Source organism: Nerophis ophidion, linkage group LG19 (genome assembly GCF_033978795.1).
Source record: "Nerophis ophidion isolate RoL-2023_Sa linkage group LG19, RoL_Noph_v1.0, whole genome shotgun sequence".
NCBI classification, from domain to species: domain Eukaryota; kingdom Metazoa; phylum Chordata; class Actinopteri; order Syngnathiformes; family Syngnathidae; genus Nerophis; species Nerophis ophidion.
In genome coordinates this window covers 22,705,890-22,725,756 of record NC_084629.1, presented here as the reverse complement: position 1 = coordinate 22,725,756, position 19,867 = coordinate 22,705,890, and the positions used below count along the sequence as shown (strand labels likewise).

Sequence of the window (19,867 nt, the reverse complement as noted above, 5' to 3'; positions counted from 1 at the left end):
ACCAAACACGGCTAAAAGTCGTCTCTGTTCATGGCGTAATTACACAGTAATTTGGACATCTGTGTTGCTGAATCTTTTGCAATTTGTTCAATTAATAATGGAGACTATAAAGAACAATGCTGTTGGTGGAAAGCGGTGTATTGCAGCTGTGTTTAGCACTGGTGTTTCTTTGTTTTTAACACAGAGCGGTCAAGCGAACATGTTTCTCTACGTCAACCAGCATGTTTTTGGATGGGAAAATGATTCCCTTTGGGGTCACGGGGGGCGCTGGTGCCTATCTCAGCTACAATCAGGCGGAAGGCGGGGTACACCCTGGACAAGTCGCCAACTCATCACAGGGCCAACACAGATAGACAGACAACATTCACACTCACATTCACACACTAGGGCCAATTTAGTGTTGCCAATCAACCTATCCCCAGGTGCATGTCTTTGGAAGTGGGACGAAGCCGGTTTACCCGCACAGAAAGATCCCGAGCCTGGGATTTACCAAAGGACTACTCAGGACCTTCGTATTGTGAGGAAGACGCACTAACCCCTCCTCCACCGTGCTGCCACCCACATTATTTGATATAATAATTATAGTGAACATTTTCCAAAACAGGTTACAGATTACAAAAGCTTCTTAAAAACTGGGTCTTATGAAAAAGTTTATTTTTTAAATTAATACATTTTGTCATATATATATATATATATATATATATATATATGTATATATGTATATATATATATATATATATATATATATATATATATATATATATATATTAGAGGTGCGCGAATAGGCAATCATATCATCCACATCACTAAAGTCGTCATCCATGAACCAACATTTTATCAACGTCGCAACGGCCCGCCACCCGCCCGTTGTTATATATCAGGGGTCGACAGCCTTTACCACTCATAGATCTAATTTGACCCATTTCACAGAGTAAAGAAGACAATGCGATCCGCAAACATTCTCGTGACTGTTTGCTGGTGCTTATCCAGATAACGAGAATAAGGGCGTGCTATGAAGCCATTGACTTTGACACCTTCTACAACATGTACTAACTGCTTGCCAGTCCAGCTACATGTTGTGTGTAGCTTCTGCAGATACACGTACAAGATTGAAAGGCATACTGGGTGACACAGAGTACACTGATGGTTGTGATATAAACAATTTTAACACTCTTACTAATATGCGCCACACCAAACAAGAATGAAAAACACATTTCGGGAGAACATCTTCACAGTAACACAACATAAACGCAACACAACAAATACCCAGGATCCTTTGTATCCATGACTCTTCCTGAATATATTTTACACCCCAACCCCGCCCACCTTACCAATGCGTGGGGGGGTGGGGGTTGGTGCTAGCGGGGTGTATAATATAGTCAGGAAGAGTCATGGATGCAAAGGATTCTGGGTATTTGTGTTACTGTGAGGATGTTCTCCTGAAATGTGTTTGTCATTCTTGTTTGGTGTGGCTTCACAGTGTGGTGCATATTAGTAAGAGTGTTAAAATTGTTTATATCACAACCAATTAGCGTACTCTGTATCACCCAGTATGCCTTGCAGTCGTGTGCGTGTGTCTGCGGAAGCCACATACAACATGTTGCTGGACTGGCAAACAGTTTGTACATGTTGTGGAAGGCGTCAAAGGCAATGGTTTCATAGCACGCTCTGATTGTTAACTGGATGACCGCCAGCAGTTATTCGCGAGAATGTTTGCGGCTCCTGTTGTCTTCTTAACTTAGTGACACGGGTCAAAACGGCCCTTTGAGTGGTAAAGGTTGCCGATCCCTGAACCATGTATATCAAATATTTCCGAATGGTTCAACCGCCACCCGCCTGAATCTATTTAAAATCTAATTTTTCGTCATGTCACCCGCCCGACCCGCGGTTCATCCGCGGATGAGACCGCAAATAAATTTATTTAAATAAATAAAAATTGCGATTCGGATGAGAATCGATTGTTTTCTGTACCCCAAATAGGGGTGTGAATTACGGGGCACCTAACCATTCCAACTGATTCTGATTCCTTGATTGACGATTCGATTCAAATTCGATTTGCGATACAGCTTGTCATTAACAGTGCAAACAATGTGTTTCCTCGGTTCTGGACCCGAGGGCTGGAACCGTACCTGGTTTTGACTTCCAGATTCGGGACTCGCGAGGCGGGCGGCACATTCTCAAGTATGCCAGGCAGCGGGCGGATATTTATACCTGAAATCTGAGCTGCTAACTACAAAGCTCCTACAAAGCTCCTGCTGCGATCAAGTCGTCCATGTTGGATTCAGAACTTGAGCCAGAACCAAGACCTCTGGAGACTTGAGTGCGACAATCAGTTCTAGTCTTCCCTCCCACTTCCTGCCCCCCGACCCCGTTATGTTAAGTAGCAGGCGGCCTGCTTTCTGTCCGCCACTCTGGCCTCCTTGGGTTTCAAGTCCAAACATGGTGATCCTTGTGGGACGCTAGGATGCCCCCTCCCCCTCAGCAGAGAGAGAGAGAAGGGGACACATGATGAGCGCAGAGTCCTTGTCCGGCTGCCCTTTCTCCACGCTCTTAAGGTCTCCCAGCTTGATGGAGCGACCCTAGCAGAACTTCGCTACAAGTACTTCACCTGGTTCTGCCACCATGAGCAAGGAGGACTGGACCCTGCTGGACCACCTGTTCTGTGCACCCGTCTGTGACGGCTGGAGCAACAGGACGGAGGGGGCCTTCTACCAGTTGGGCCACAGCATGCTGTTCCTGGGCTACATGGGGGGGAGCGGGGCGTACGGCTGCCTCTTCCTCTTCGGCTTCCTGACCCCCTCCTACGTGTGCCTGACCCTGTGGGGCTGCCTGAGCGTCTGCGGCCTGGACGTCACCGCCTGGAACCTGCTCCTGCTGCTGGCCTGCCTGGGCCAGATCTGCCACCTCCTGTGCCGCCTGCACCAGGAGGGCCTCCGCGGCGAGGAGCTGAGCGCCCTCTACCGGGCCGTCTACCTGCCGCTGGGCGTGCCTGTCCAGGTCTTCAAGGAGATCGCGGGCGCCTTCGAGAACAGGGTGCTGGAGCTGAAGGCTGGGGAGAAGTACGCTGTGGAAGGCAAGACGCCCATCGACCAGCTCTCCTTTCTGCTGTCTGGCAGGTGAGCGCTCTGTGTGTGTGTTTGTGTGTGTATGTATGTGTCCGTCTATGTGCCATTGTGTAGTCCACCCAGCACTTCCTTCTACCAACTTTGTGTACCAAAAAGACTTGTAGCACTCTGACCATTTGTATGTATGTATATATATATATATATATATATATATATATATATATATATATATATATATACATACATATATATATATGTATGTATATATATAAATGTACAATCCCCGTTTCCATATGAATTGGGAAATTGTGTTAGATGTAAATATAAACGGAACACAATGATTTGCAAATCCTTTTCAACCCATATTCAATTGAATGCACTACAAAGACAACATATTTGATGTTCATACTCATAATTTTTTTTTGCATCTAGTAATTAGAATTTCATGACTGCAACACATGCCAGAGTAGTTGGGAAAGGGCATGTTCACCACTGTTACACATCACTTTTTTTTTTAACAACACTTAATAAACGTTTGGGAACTGAGGAAACTAATTGTTGAAGCTTTGAAAGTGGAATTCTTTCCCATTCTTGTTTTATGTAGAGCTTCAGTCGTCCGGGGTCTCCGCTGTCGTATTTTACGCTTCATAATGCGCCACACATTTACGATGGGAGACAGGTCTGGACTGCAGGCAGGCCAGGAAAGTACCCGCACTCTTTTTTTTTTATTTTTTACAAAGCCACGCTGTTGTAAGACGTGCTGAATGTGGCTTGGCATTGTCTTGCTGAAATAAGCAGGGGCGTCCGTGAAAAAGACAGTGCTTAGATGGCAGAATATGTTGTTCCAAAACGTGTATGTACCTTTCAGCATTAATGGTGCCTTCACAGATGTGTAAGTTACCCATGCCTTGGGCACCAATGCACCCCCATACCATCACAGATGCTGGCTTTTTAACTTTGCGTCGATAACAGTCTGGATGGTTCGCTTCCCCTTTGGTCCGGATGACACAATGTAGAATATTTCCCCCAAAAATTTGAAATGTGAACTCTTAAGACCACAGAACTCTTTCCCACTTTGCATCAGTCCATCTTAGATGATCTCGGGCCCAGAGAAGCTGGCGGCGTTTCTGGGTGTCGTTGATAAATGGCTTTCGCTTTGCATAGTAGAGCTTTAACTTGCACTTACAGATGTAGCGACCAACTGTATTTGGTGACAGTGGTTTTCTGAAGTGTTCCTGAGCCCATGTGGTGATATCCTTTAGACATTGATGTCGGTTTTTGATACAGTGCCGTCTGAGGGATCGAAGGTCACAGTCATTCAATTTTGGTTTCCAGCCATGCCGCTTACGTGGAGTGATTTCTCCAGATTCTCTGAACCTTTTGATGATTTTGAGAAACCTTGTTCTTACAATGTTTGACTATTTGCTCACGCAGTTGTGGACAAAGGGGTGTACCTCGCCCCATCTTTTCTTGTGAAAGACTGAGCACTTTTTGGGAAGCTGTTTTTATACCCAATCATGGCACCCACCTGTTCCCAATTAGCCTGCACACCTGTGGGATGTGCCAAATAAGTGGTTGATGAGCATTCTGCAACTTTATCAGTATTTATTGCCACCTTTCCCAACTTCTTTGTCACGTGTTGCTGGCATCAAATTCTAAAGTTAATGATTATTTGCAAAAAAAAAATGTTAATCAGTTTGAACATCAAATATGTTGTCTTTGTAGCATATTCAACTGAATATGGGTTGAAAATGATTTCCAAATAATTGTGTTCTGTTTATATTTACATCTAACACAATTTCCCAACTCATATGGAAACAGGGTTTGTATATATATATATATATATATATATATATATATATATATATATATATATATATATATATATATATATATATATATATATATATATATATATATATATATATATATATATGCCGGACTATAAGGCAAACTTAGAATCCAATTTTTTTCTCAAAACTCGGCAGCGCGCCTTATAACCCTGTGTGCCTAATGTACGGAATAATTCTGGTTTTGCTCACTGACCTCGAAGCAATTTTATTTGGTGCATGGTGTAATGATAAGTGTGACCGGTAGATGCCAGTCAAACATAAGAGATACATGGTAAGTGGTATGATGGCAATATGACTCAAGTAAACAACACCAACATTTTAAACTTTCCATTGAAAATATAGAACATTACACACCACGCTCAAAAATCTATCAAAATGTTTTAGTGCAACTTTGATAAGCTATGAAGACACACCGCTTGGTGGATTGTCGGCGCATTAACCATACAAGTAATATTATGGTGTGTGTGTATAAGGTAAGACATATTATATGGCGTTTTGTGTCGCAATATTATGCAAAAGCAACTTTCCTTACCTTCTGGTACTGGCTGAGCTGTATTTGGGATCTGCTTAAGTCCTAAAAACTTGGGCGTATCCGCCTTTGTAGTCTTTGTCGATAAACAATCAATCAATCAATGTTTATTTATATAGCCCTAAATCACAAATGTCTCAAAGGACTGTACAAACCACTACGACTACGACATCCTCGGAAGAACCCACAGAAGGGCAAGGAAAACTCACACCCAGTGGGCAGGGAGAATTCAGACCCAGTGGGACACCGGTGACTATGAGAACCTTGGAGAGGACCTCAAATGTGGGCAACCCTTCTAGGGGACCACAAGGGAGGGAGGGACAGAGGAGAAAAAGAAAAGAACCGGCAGATCAACTGGTCTAAAAAGGAGGTCTATTTAAAGGCTAGAGTATACAAATGAGTTTTAAGGTGAGACTTAAATGCTTCTACTGAGGTAGCATCTCAAACTCCTTCTTTTTCTCTATATTCTTATGTGACATTCATCTTCCGCTGTTACCCTTTCTAATATAAAGTAATGTAAAGTTCTTACTTATATCTGTCAGTAAACTCGCCATGAAAGCGCTAAAACATACCGGTATAGTGAGTTTACATTATTCACCCAAGGAACTATAGTTAGTAGAGAGTTCCAGTCGGAAGTTTTTTCACGGGACACATTTCCGGCCTTGTTGTAGTTTCCGGATGAGAAGATGCTGCTCCGTTGTTGATTTAAGTAAAGTCTGAATGTCATCAAAACAGTTAACGCCATCTTTTGACACTTCTTTCCCTCTTGTCCTTGCACGCTACACCGCTACAACAAAGATGACGGGGAGAAGAAGCTGTCGAAGTTAAGCAAAGTAAATAAGACTGCCCATAAAAAGGCGCATCCTGAAGCGGCTGTTAGAAAGGGGCTTGAAGATGCAAGATTCTTTATTTTCATGACTATTTATTTTATTGATTGTCACTAAAGGGATCATCTCTGGCGTGAGACATGGATTTAGAAGAGTAATTCCAACTGGCCGGATGTGTTCGTGACAACACCATGTTGTGTGTTTTATTATCGTCATGCTCCTCGTTGTTATGTAACATGTTCCCAGCGGTTTAGCTTGTCGGCCCAGACCTCAGTTAGCCCCGTTTAGCGTCCGTCAGCTAATAAGTGCGCGGCACTGTGAAAGGAAGGCGGTGCGCACAATGGCCGAGGTCAGCTGCCTCCAAAAGACGCTAATCTGCCGCTAACGCACCAACACTGGCTTGGAGAGCGTCCAGAGCAGATGTTTGCATGAACACGCCCGCAGGGATTTACTGGCATTCAGCTGCAACACGCCATTCTTCTTCCTCTGCATCACCATGGCATCAGTGGTCAAACCCACCATGTTTTTAGGGCCCCAGCAGTGAAAGATGCCAAGGCCCCGGTCAAAATGCTTTGGTTATTATTATTATTCTCACACACATTTTATAATTGTTATGAACGTGTCGTTATCCGTAACCGGCCCCATAACATAAAAACGCGCCCGAATGCAGCTGAGATAGGCTCCAGCGACCCCAAAAGGGACAAGCGATTGAAAATGGGTGGATGGATGGATATTATTTACACAAAGTTTGCAGCACAACGTTAACAAACTAAAAATGCAAATAAAAATATAATATTCTATTTCATATGCTAACATTAGCATGCTAGCATTTTAAACTACATTTTCAAGTACACGCCTCAGAGTAATATATTTTGGTACTTGACATATATTACAGTTAGCATTTTAGCATGCCAACATTAGCATGATAGCTTTTTTGAATCTAATTTAGCAGGTATAGTGTCATATATTTTGGTATTTCACTAATGCTAACTGCAACCATACGCTATTGTTACCATAGTACTGTAAGCATGCTAGAATTTTAGCTAGTATTTTTTGTTACTCCAAACTATGTGAACCTCAACGCTTCCAGATCTAACATCCTCCATTTGTATAACCCTGGGGTCTAATTTGAGCTTACTAGCTTTTAAACCACTTTTGCAAGTATATACCTCAGCGACAAATATTTTGTTATTTGACACATTATACTGTTAGCATGCTAACGTTAGTATGCTAGCTTCTATTTTTAGCAAATTTCATAGGTTTGCACCTCCGTCATATTTTGGTACTAGATGGATGCTAACGTTAGTATGCTCACATTTTAAACAGCATTTTCATGTACACACTTTAGAGTAATATATTTTGGTATTTGACACGTTACAGGTAGCATTTTAGCATGCTAGCTTTTTCTTTAACCAAATTTAGTAGTTATAGTGTCTTATATTTTGGTATTTCACTAATGCTAATTGCAACCATAAGCTTTTGTTAGAATGTTAGCATAGTACTGTTAGCATGCTAGATTTTTTTTAGCTCATTTTGCTCATATTTTTTGTTACTTGATGCCATGAAAATCTAAACGCTTCGAGTTTAGGGTCTTACATATGTATAATCCAGGGGTGTCCAAAGTGCAGCCTGTGGCACAATGGTGAGGGTTCTTCTTTTAGCTTATTAGATTTTGAACCAATTTTACAAATATACACCACAGCGACACATCTTTTGTTATTTGACAAATTATACTGTTAGCATGCTAACGTTTGTATGCTAGCTTCTTTTTTAGGAAATTTTATAGGTTTGCACCTCAGTCATATTTTGGTACTAGATGGATGCTAACGTTAGTATGCTCGAATTTTAAACAGCATTTTCATGTGCACACTTCAGAGTAATATATTTTGGTATTTGACACGTTACAGGTAGCATTTTAGCATGCCAGCTTTTTTTTTAACCTAATTTAGCAGCTATAGTATCATACATTTTGGTATATTTCATTGATGCTAATTGCAACCATAAGCTTTTGTTAGAATGTTAGCATAGTACTGTTCGCATGTTAGATTTTCTTTAGCTCACTTTTGCTCATATTTTTTGTTACTTGTAGCCATGAAAACCTAAACGCTAAATATGTACACCCAGGGGTGTCCAAAGTGCGGCCTGCAGCACAATCGTTAGGAATCTAATATTAGCTTACTAGCTTTAATGCTAATTTTGCAAGTATACACCTCAGCGTCAAATATTTGTTACTTGACAAATTACTTGTCAGCATGCTAATGTTTGTATGCTATCTTATTTTTTAGCTAATTTCATAGGTCTACTGCTCAGTCACATTTTTATACTAAGTGAATGCTAACGTTAGCATGCTAGCATTTTAAACCACATTTTCAGGTACACACTTCAGAGTAATATATTTTGGTATTTGACACGTCACGGTAGCATTTTAGCATGCAAGCTTTTTTAAACCTAATTTAGCAGCTATAGTGTCATATAATTTCATTTTTCACCAAAGCTAACTGTAAATAACTGCTATTGTTAGCATGTTAGCATGGTACATTTAGCATGCTAGTTTTTTATAACTCATTTTGCCTATATTTTTTGGTTGTGTTATCTGTTAGCATTCAGCATTCACACCAACTCTCTACCATAATTGCATTTTTCGGCAAATATTTCATGCGGGATCTTTGATGTCTTGGTTCTGAAGGCGCGGTGTTGGTCCGTGGTTCAGGTCTACAAACGTGACGACAGAGGTCGTTTACAGAAGCAACATTGAAGTGTGTGAAGGAGAAAAGAGAATCTTTAATGCAGGCTTTCTGATGTACTCCCTGGATTATGGGCGTCGGCATAAAGCTCCCCCTGACTGATGACTTTATCCACAGAGGAACAAAGCCTGCAGCCTTCAGCGTATTTTGAAGGCATCTGAGCAAGGTGACCTCCACTGGCTAATCTCTGCCACCTTGTCTCTGGCTGCCAGGGTCAACGTGTCGCTGGAGGGTCAGTTCCTGCACTACATCCACCCACACCAGTTCCTGGACTCCCCCGAGTGGGAGTCTCTGAGGCCCAACGAGGACGGAAAGTTCCAGGTACCAAAGCTCTGCCCGTGAGACTGCGGGGTGCAAAGTCCACCGCTGCAGTTTGCTGACTTGGCAGGTTTGCCATCAGTGAAAAATGTAGCCGCTGGAAAACTCTAATTAATCCTTTTGTGATTAGACCGATCACAATTTTGATTTGGATTTATTGTGGTTCATCACATCGCATTATTGTGGCCTGCCACATCATTTTTCCTGGCCTGTCACATCATTTTATGTGGTTCACAAGGTCATTTAACGTGGTCCGTCACATTATTTAATGTTGCCCGCCACATAATTTAAAGTGGCCCACGACGTCATTTATTTTGGTCCGCCACATCATTAAAGTAGCCCACGACGTCATTTAACGCGGTCCACATGTAAAGTGGCCCATAACGTCATTTAATTGTGGGCCGTCACATCATTTAATGTTGCCCGCCACATAATTTAAATTGGCCCACGATGTCATTTATCGTGGTCCGCGACATCATTAAAGTGACCCACAACGTCATTTAACGTGGTCCGTCACATCATTTAATGTTACCCGTCACAAAATTTAAAGTGGCCCACGACGTCATTTATTTTGGTCCGCCACATCATCTATGTGTCCCACGTCATTTAATGCGGTATGTCACATAATTTAAAATGGCCCACGACGTCATTATTGTGGTCCGCGACATCATTAAAGTGGCCCACGTCATTTAACGTGGTCCGTCACATCATTTAATGTTGCCCGTCACATAATTTAAAGTGGCCCATGACGTTATTTATTTTGGTCCGCCACATCATCTATGTGTCCCACGTCATTTATTGCAGTCCGTCACACAATTTAAAATGGCCCACAACGTCATTTAATGCGGTCCACAATGTCATTTAATGTGGTCCGTCACATCATTTAATGTTGCCCGCCACATGATTTAAAGTGGCCCACAACGTCATTTATTGTGGTCCCCAACATCATTAAAGTGGCCCACAACGTCATTTAATGTGGTCCGTCACATCATTTAATGTTGCCCGCCATATGATTTAAGGTGGCCCACGACATCATTTATTGTGGTCCATCACATCATTTAATGTTGCCCACGTCACTTAACGTGGTTCTTCAAATAATTTAAAGTGGTCCGTTACATCATTTAATGTTGCCCACCACATAATTTAAATTGGCCCACAACAACATTTAGGTGGCCCACAACATCATTTAACGTGGTCCGTCACATCATTTAATGTTTCCCGCCATATAATTTAAAGTGGCCCACGACATCATTAATGTGGTCCATCACATCATTTAATGTTGCCCACAACGTCACTTGACGTGGTTCCGCAAATAATTTAAAGTGGTCCGTCACATCATTTAATGTTGTCCGCCACATAATTTAAAATGGCCCACGACATCATTTTAAGGGGTCCGTCACATCATTTAAAGTGCTCTGCTACATTATTTTATGTTATCCACCACAAAGTTAAAGTGGCCCTCTAAGAGCAACCATAATTGTAATGTGGCCCTCTAAGAGCAACCATAATTGTAATGTGGTCCTCAATACAAAGTGAGTTTGACACCCCTGTATTAATTTTTCAATGCCGACAAGGAAATTGACCCCAAAAAAATGCTGCAGCGTAAATACAGTGAGGCTTTACTTTTCCAAAATTGTACTAGCTTGATGCTAACAAACATTGTCTTTGCTTTTGACTTGCTACTGATTAGCATTAGTGAGTTCACATGGTGATTTCAACACTTCCAAATTTATTAATGAAAAGTACAACTAAGATACACGTTACAATTAAACAGCTAGTGCGTAAAAAAATCCAATACTTACAGTACTAACAGTTTTCAGGGCGCAGTTTCAGTTGATAAACTGTTAATCGCAGATTAACATGTAGCTCACATTGCTGTGCTAGTGTTGCTAGTCTCGCATGATGTTGAAATGTAATGTTAGCATGTAGCTCAAATTGCTGTGCTAGTGTTGCTAGTCTAGCATGATGTTGAAATTTAATGTTAGCATATAGCTCACATCGCTGTGATATTGTTGCTAACCCAGCATGATGTTAAAATATAATGTACACATGTAGCTCACAACGCTGTGATATTGTTGCTAACCCAGCATGATGTTAAAATATAATCTAAGCCTGTAGCTCACATCACTGTGCTAGTATCGCTAGCCTCGCACGATGTTAAAATTTAATGTTAGCGTGTAACTCACATCGCTGTGATATTGTTGCTAAGCCAGCATGTTAAAATATAATGTAAGCATGTAGCTCACATCGCTGTGCTAGTATTGATAGTCTCGCATGTTAAAAATTAATGCTAGCATATAGCTCACATTGCTGTGCTAGTGTTGCTAGTCTCGCATGATGTTAAAATTTAATGTTAGCATATAGCTCGCATCGCTGTGATATTATTGCTAACCCAGCATGATGTTAAAATATAATGCAAGCATGTAGCTCACATCCCTGTGCTAGTGTTGCTAGCCTTGCATGATGTTGAAATTTAATGTAAGCATGTAGCTCACATCGCTGTGCTACTCTTGCTAGCCTCGCATGGTGTTGAAATCCAATGTTAGCATCTAGCTCACATCGCTGGGATTTTGTTGCTAACCTCGCATTTTGTTAAAATTTTAATGTTAGCATGTAGCTCCCATCGCTGTGCTATTGTTGCTAACCCAGCATGATGTTAAAATATAATGTAAGCATGTAGCTCACATCCCTGTGCTAGTATTGCTAGCCTCGCATGATGTTAAAATTTAATGTAAGCATGTAGCTCACATCGCTGTGCTACTCTTGCTAGCCTCGCATGGTGTTAAAATCTAATGTTAGCATCTAGCTCACATCGCTGGGATTTTGTTGCTAACCTCGCATTTTGTTAACATTTTAATGTTAGCATGTAACTCACATCGCTGTGCTATTGTTGCTAGTCTCGCATGATGTTAGAATTTAATGTTAGCATGTAGCTCACATCGCTGTGATATTGTTGCTAACCTCGCATGTTGTTAAAATATAATTTTAGCATGTAGCTCACATTGCTGTGCTATTGTTGCTACCCTCGCATGTTGTTAAAATTTTAATGTTAGCATGTAGCTCACATTGTTGTGTTAGTGTTGCTAACCTTGCATGATGTTAACGTGTTAGCGTGTACCTTCCAGGTCACGCTGACCGCCGAGGAGGACTCGCGCTACATCTCCTGGCGGCGTCGCCGCCTGTTCTCGCTGCTGTCCAAGGAGCGCTACGTCGCCCGTCTCTTCTCCGTCATGCTGGGCTTGGACATCGCAGAGAAGCTCTACAACCTCAATAACAAGCTCTACGTCAAGAGCGGCGTGCTCCTGGACATCCGCCTGCCCAGCCTCTACCACGTGTTGGCGCCCTCGTCGCAGAGCAGCGAGGGGGGGAGCGCCAACGACGGCGGCCCCCGTAAGGAGCATCAGTGGGACGCGCCGGAACTCCAGCTGTCGGATCTAGACCGACCTCACCCGTCTCAACCACGGCAACAGAAGACCCCGTCGGACGGAACCCCGCAGCGTGACCACGACCAGAACCGCTGGGTGTCGGACCCCGAGCTGCCCTCCGGTGAGGACTCTACCAGCCTGGTCCTGGAGGACTTTGCTGATGTGGCGGGCTCCTTGATGGACTATGGCAGTGAGAGGGATTATTTGAGGTAGTGGGGCAGGGTTCCGGAGCTAACACACTGGGTCACCGCTTAAGCTACATGTAAGTACCTCACCTGGGCACCGGGTGGCGCACGGGACACTTGCTTGCAGTGCACGGCTCGTACTAACCTAGAGAGGTGGCGTCACGCTAACCTGTTTCGTTAGCTCGTCTAAAACCTGTCATCCGCTCCGTACAACTCGCTCTGAATCAAAGAAAAACTGTAAACACTCTCTATGATAGCTGTTAGCATCATTTAGCATTCTGTTCAAATCATTAAAGGCTGTTAGCATCACAAATTAAATGAACTTGAATCGTTTCGTCAACAATTTTGTTAGCATCGTCTATGTTTGCTCTGAAGTTTGTTAGAATCACTAAAAGTTCTGTTAGCATGAGTCTGAATATTCGTAAAATCCTCAAATGTTCCATGATTAAAATTTTTTGAAGGTCTAGCTGTTAGCATCATGGAAGTTCACTTCACGTAATTTAAAGTTCTGTTAGCATTAAGGAAAGTTCTCTTAGCATCATTAGCACGATTTAGAGTTCTGTTAGCTTTAGGAAAATGTATCTTAGTCTAGTTTCGAGTTCTGTTAGCATTAGGAAAGGTTATCGTAGCGTAGTTTAATGTTCTGTTAGCATCACTGTAGGTTCTGTTAGCGTCTGTCCAAATATTTTTTCTCAATGGTTATGTGATTAGCCAACTTTTGAAGGTCGGATAGCATCAGGAAAATTGATCTTTAGTGTCATTTAAAGTTCTGTTAGCGTTAAGGAAGATTTTCTTAGAATTGTTTAAAGTTCTGTTAGCATAAATCCAAATATTTTTTGCGTTGTAAAATGTTCCATGATTAGCAACTTTTAAAGGTCTGTTAGCATCATTAAAGTTCTCTTCAAGTCATTGTAAGTTCTCTTAGCATAATTTAAGGGTTTGTTGGCGCCAGGGAAAGTTTGCTTGGCACCATTTAAAGTTCTGTCAGCATCAGGAAACGTTCTCCTAGCGTTATTCAAAATTCTAATATTTTTAGCGTCCTCAAGTGTTTCATGATTAGCAACTTCTAAAGGTCTGTTAGCATTATGGGAAGTTGTCTTAGCATCATTTAAAATTCTGTTAGCATCAGGGAAAGTTCTGTTTGCGGCATTCAAGGTTCTATGAGGGGCAGGGAAAGTTTAGTTACCATCATTTTAAGTTCTGTTAGTGACATGAAATGTTCTCTTAGCATGAATCCAAATGTTTTAGCGTCATCCAATGTTTCATGATTAGCAACTACTGAAGGTACCTGTTAGTATCATTGACATTCTGTTAGCGGCATTTAAATTTCTGTTAACATCAATGAAAGTTCTGTTGGCATAATTTAAGATTATGTTAGCATCATTAAAGTTATTTTAGCATCAGGGAAAGTTTTGTTAGCATCATTTTAAGGTTATGTTAGCATCATTAATGTTCTGTTAGCACCAGGGAAAGATTTGTTAGTATAATTTTAACGTTGTGTTAGCATCATTAATGTTTAGTTAGTATCAGGGGAAGTTATGTTAGCATCTTTTTAAGGTTCAGTTAGTATAATTAATGTTTTGTTAGCATCGGGGACAGTTTTGTTAGCATAATTTTAACGTTGTGTTAGCATCATTAATGTTCTTTTAGCATCAGGGGAAGTTATGTTAGCATCATTTTAAGGTTCAGTTAGCATAATTAAAGTTCTGTTAGTATCAGGGAAGGTACTGTTAGCATAATTTAAGATTCTGTTAGCATCATTAAAGTTCAACGAGCATCATTTAAGATTCTGTCTGCATCATTCAAACTGTTAGCATGATTCCAGTATGTTAAAGTTTCCATTGATGGTCAGTTAGCATCAATAAAGTTCTGCTAGCATCATTTAAGATTACGTTGGTACCTTAAAAGGCCTGTCAGCATCATTAAAGTTCTGTTGCCATTATTTACGATTCTCTTCGCATCATTTAAAATACTGTTAGCATCAGTGAAAGTTCTGTTAGCAATATTTAAAATGTTGTTAGCATTATGTAAGATTATTTTAGTGTCATTAAAATTATGTTAGTGTCATTAAAGTTATGTTAGCATCATTTAAGATTATGTTAGCATCATTAAAGCTCTGTTAGTATTATTTAGGTTTCATTTAGCATTATTAAAGTTCTGTTAGCATCATTTAAGATTATGTTAGCCTTATTTAAGATTAGTTTAGCATCATTACAATTATGTTAGTAACATTCAAGTTCTGTTAGCATCATATAAGATTATATTAGCATCATTTAAGCTCTGTTAGCATTATTTAGGTTTCATTTAGCATCATGAAAGTTCTGTTAGCATCATTTAAGATTATGTTAGCTTTTTTTAAGTTTCGACTAGCATCATTAAAATTGTGTTAGTAACATTCAAGTTCTGTTAGCATAATTTAAGATTCTGGTAGCATCATTAAAGCTCTGTTAGCATCATATAAGATATTGTTTGCATTATGTAAGATTATTTTAGTGTCATTAAAATTATGTTAGTATCATTAAAGTTCTGTTAGCATCATTTATAGTTTATGTTAGCATCATTTAAGCTCTGTTAGCCTCATTTAAGTGTCTGTGTAATGTTAACACTGTTGTTCACATTGTTGTAAAAGTGTTTGATTTTGAGGCAATAAAAGCCACAAAATGCAACGGGTCCATCAGACCCACAAACGCCGGCTGAGCAACAACAATATGAACGTTGCACGGAAAATTTCTCTGCTAGTTTTTACGTCCCACAGGGATTCATCTTTTGTGTTTCCGTACCTGCGGTTCACACACAAGGTTGCAACATTGTTTGTCAACACTGTCTGCTCTCATTTTCTCGCACATTTGACCCTCTGATGTTTTGTGTACCAATAAAGCATGAAAACGGGTCCCACCGACCCAAACACCACTGTGGGACCAGTTCTCATTTTTTTTAATTAAAAGAAAAATGACACAATTAATACATTTTTCAAACTTAGACTCACTGACTTTGACACATTTTCTGTGAAGAACATATATCAGAATACATATTTAATGATCACACACCATACACCCCACCTACACATTTCTATTACATATAAGATGTCTAATAGAAGTGCGGAAGTTGATGTTTTGTGTAACACAAACACACACACACGCACGCACGCGGCAGGCCTAGACAGGAGGAGGACAGAGTGTAAGTTGACAGAACATCCGAGGGTCAAATGTGCGAGAAAATGAGAGCAGACAGTGTTGACAATGTCGCAACCTTGTGTGGGAGCCGCAGGTGCAGAAACACACAAACTGGCAGAAAAATTTTCCGTGCAACGTTCATATTGTTGTTACTCAGCAAATACTGAACAGATGTTTATTGGGGTAAGGCAAACATCTGTTCAGTATTTGAACATACAAGTGTTTGTGAGGCATTAAAAGCCACAAAATGCAAGGGGTCCATCAGACCCACAAACGCCGGCTGAGCAACAACAATAATAACGTTACACAAGGGTTAAGATTATGTTAGCATCATTCGAACTGTTAGCATGATTCCAGTATGTAAAAGTTTCCGTCGCTGGTCAGTTAGCATCATTGCAGGTTGCACAACTAACAACGGTTTTGATAGCGATCACATTTTTCAAGGTTTAGTTTGCAGTTCAGTTTAGTTTGGTGAGTGATCAAATATTTGTAGGAAGGAATAACATCCTCGCTAAACTCGTGTTAGCGTGAACTTCTGCCATCTTGTGCTAAAGTTTTTTTTTTTTTCCAACGCTAATGAGAGTTTTGTTCCCGCAGGTGGCGACGGCCTCACGACTCCAGTGGCCCGCTTCCAGAGGAACGTCAGGGCGCCGCTGGCGCCGACCGACACGCCCAAATTGTGACGACTCAGCACACCAAGGTTTTTTTCCATCCCTGTCTCTTTTTTCTCACAATTTTTTTGGATTGATTGAGACTTTTATTAGTAGATTGCACAGTTCAGTACATATTCCGTACAATTGACCACTAAATGGTAACACCCCAATAAGTTTTTCAACTTGTTTAAGTCGGGGTCCACGTTAATCAATTCATGGTAAACTTCAACATTTGGACCACTATTTATTATTATTTTTTTGGTTGGCTTTTCAGTGGTGTCACTTTTTATTCCACACATTTCTACGTCAGGGGGCCAACTTTTTTCCATAAAGCTTTTCCTGTGCAGTCGAACCCGCCTACTTCCTGTCACATTACCACGCTGATTGATTGATTGAGACTTTTATTAGTAGATTGTACAGAGAATTGACCACTAAATGGTAACACCCCAATAAGTTTCTCAACTTGTTTAAGTCGGGGTCCATGTTAATCAATTCATGGTACCATAAAAACACAATCAACTTCCTACTTTGGCATTAAAGTTTGTTCACTTCCTGTGCGGAGGAGGGATTTTTTTTTTTTTAAATGATAAATTATCAAAAAATAATAGTAAAAAGGAATAAATACCAATTATTCAACATAAACGTAGTAGTAAAAGTAATGTTTCAAAAATAAAATAGGAATACATATTAAATGTCAAAGTTAGTTGTTGACAAACCCCAAGATGCAGAGAAGGAGGCAGGCATGGAGTGAGAAAAATTGGTTTTAATATAAAAAACTAGAATAAAACCAAACAAAGGGTTCAAAGTAAAAGCGCGCACGTGGGCGGATAACAAACAAAAGGCCAAGCGTGGAAGCTAACAAGGTATCTAGCAGGAAACAGAAAAACTGGAAACCGCTATCAAGAAAACACAAAACCAAAAAGCTAGGAGAAAACAAACTACAAATAGCTAACAGGAACAGCTTACCGCTACGACGACAAGGACAAATAGTAGCACGACAGGTAGTAGCTGTAACGATGACTGTTCTGCCCTCACTGTATGTGATGAGGTTATACAGCTTGGCAGACAGCTAACCAATCCAGGACGTTCTAAGAAAGTTCCAAAGCAGATGAATCCATTTAGGCTCTTTATTGTTGTTGATCTTGCTTTGTCTTGCACTGGATTTTTATTTTTATTATCATTGTAAAACTGAATTACACACAATGACAATGTATAAGCTGTATGATTAAATTAAACTGAAATGTAATACACAATATGTAAACATTAGCTTTACACAAATATACAGCATTATTACAAAACAAATACTGCTGAGTGTTGAAATTATTTCGATGGTGGAAATATGCGACCGGCAGCCATTTTAAATCCTCAAACATTCATTAAAATAGTGCACAAAAATCGTTTTTCAATTCACATCTTACTATCAAATTTAGCCACTTTCCACCTTAATATTGAGTTACATAAACAAGTTAAACAGTTTACTTACAGACTAATCTTTTCCAAGGCGTGTAAGAGTTAACACAACTCGTCTACTTTTCATTGTTTGTGAACTGAACTAACATCGTAAACCGGAAGTGCCTAAACTAAACCGGAAGTGGCAAACTAATGACGCGCAGCATTTCCCATCGCCACAAGGTGTCAGTAATAGTCCACAATCAAACGGGCATAACAGTGACATCGACAAATCACGACACAAGCGCGACAACAATCCAGCACTGACTGGAGGAACAAAGGAGGTAAAATAGGAGCTGGCTAATTGACATCAGGTGTGGCCAGGTGCCAATCAGCCACGGCTGAGGGGAAACAAAGCACTCAGGGAGACAAACAGGAAGCTGAACCAAAATAAGAGTGCTGACAGGAACTAAAAACAGGAAATAATAAACACACAGAGGAGAAACTAAAACACAAACAAACTGTCAGTGGCAATCCTGACATTAAATAATAAATAAGTCAAACAGCTAAAATAAAGGAAAAAGAACATGTACACTAAAAAGTTGATATGAAAATACAATAACTCAAAATGTCATTTTTAAGTGTTTTATTTTAAAATATCGAAATTAGTTTGAAAAATTTTTGGATATTTAATATATCAATATTGGAGCCAGCACACAGCATAAGTATTTTGATTGATTGATTGAAACTTTTATTAGTAGATTGCACAGTACAGTACATATTCCGTACAATTGACCACTAAATGGTAACACCCCAATAAGTATTTCAACTTGTTTAAGTCGGGGTCCACGTTAATCAATTCATGGTAGTCAACATGTCTTATTTTAAGGTTATTTAAATTATATCCAAACGTATAAGAAAATATTTATTGATATTAAAACTCTTAAGGCCCAAGCTGTTTGTTTACATGCTTTTTTTATTATTTGTCTTTGCTATTTGGGCTTATTGGACTCTAATTAGAATAAAAACTAAGAATCAGCTTTTGATATGATGTACTTAGTCCACGTGTACTTCATGTTTAGTGATATGCTAATACTTATTTTTACACTTTTTTTTGGTCCAAATTCCATTGTATGTTTCACTCTTCTGACACCACCAGATGACAGTATAAGTGTCCACGTAAGCGGCCATAAGACCCCAATTCAGTAGTGTACACCATTTTGGAAATAAGAGCTAAAAGGTGCTGTCCACGCATGTGGCCACTAAGCCTTTAGAGGTCTAATTTTAGGTGTACTATATTTAAAAATAGTAAAACATATATTGAAATGATTACAAAAATGAATATAAATATTTAATATATATTGATATTGTTGCCAGCACATAGCATAAGTCGACATTTCATACTTTTAAAGGCCTACTGAAACCCACTACTACCGACCACGCAGTCTGATAGTTTATATATCAATGATGAAATATTAACATTGCAACACATGCCAATACAGCCTTTTTAGTTTACTAAATTACAATTTTAAATTTCCTGCGGAGTTTCTTGTTGAAAACGCAGAGGAATGATGACGCCTATGTTGACGCGTGTTTGTGACGTTATTGGTTGTAGCGGACATATTAGCCCAGCACCACTTACGGCTAAAAGTCGCCTCTTTTCATTGCATAATTACACAGTAATTTGGACATCTGTGTTGCTGAAC

The 19,867-nt window shown here is 40.1% G+C and overlaps 1 protein-coding gene across 2 annotated transcripts; it reads left to right on the top strand.

Annotated features, from left to right (window-relative positions):
- Positions 1–2,350: 2,350 nt before the first annotated feature.
- Positions 2,351–17,329, top strand: popdc2 (popeye domain containing 2). 2 transcript variants are annotated; one of them, XM_061879572.1, is made up of 4 exons: positions 2,351–3,116; positions 9,231–9,339; positions 12,462–12,882; positions 16,717–17,329. In XM_061879572.1, exons 1-4 carry the CDS (start codon positions 2,623–2,625, stop codon positions 16,800–16,802), a joined length of 1,110 nt encoding a protein of 369 aa, XP_061735556.1. In that variant the 5' UTR covers positions 2,351–2,622; the 3' UTR covers positions 16,803–17,329. The 2 variants fall into 2 exon arrangements, with proteins under 2 accessions (XP_061735556.1, XP_061735555.1); XM_061879571.1 differs by having other exon boundaries at positions 2,358–3,116; positions 12,462–13,023.
- The last annotated feature ends 2,538 nt before the right edge of the window (positions 17,330–19,867 follow it).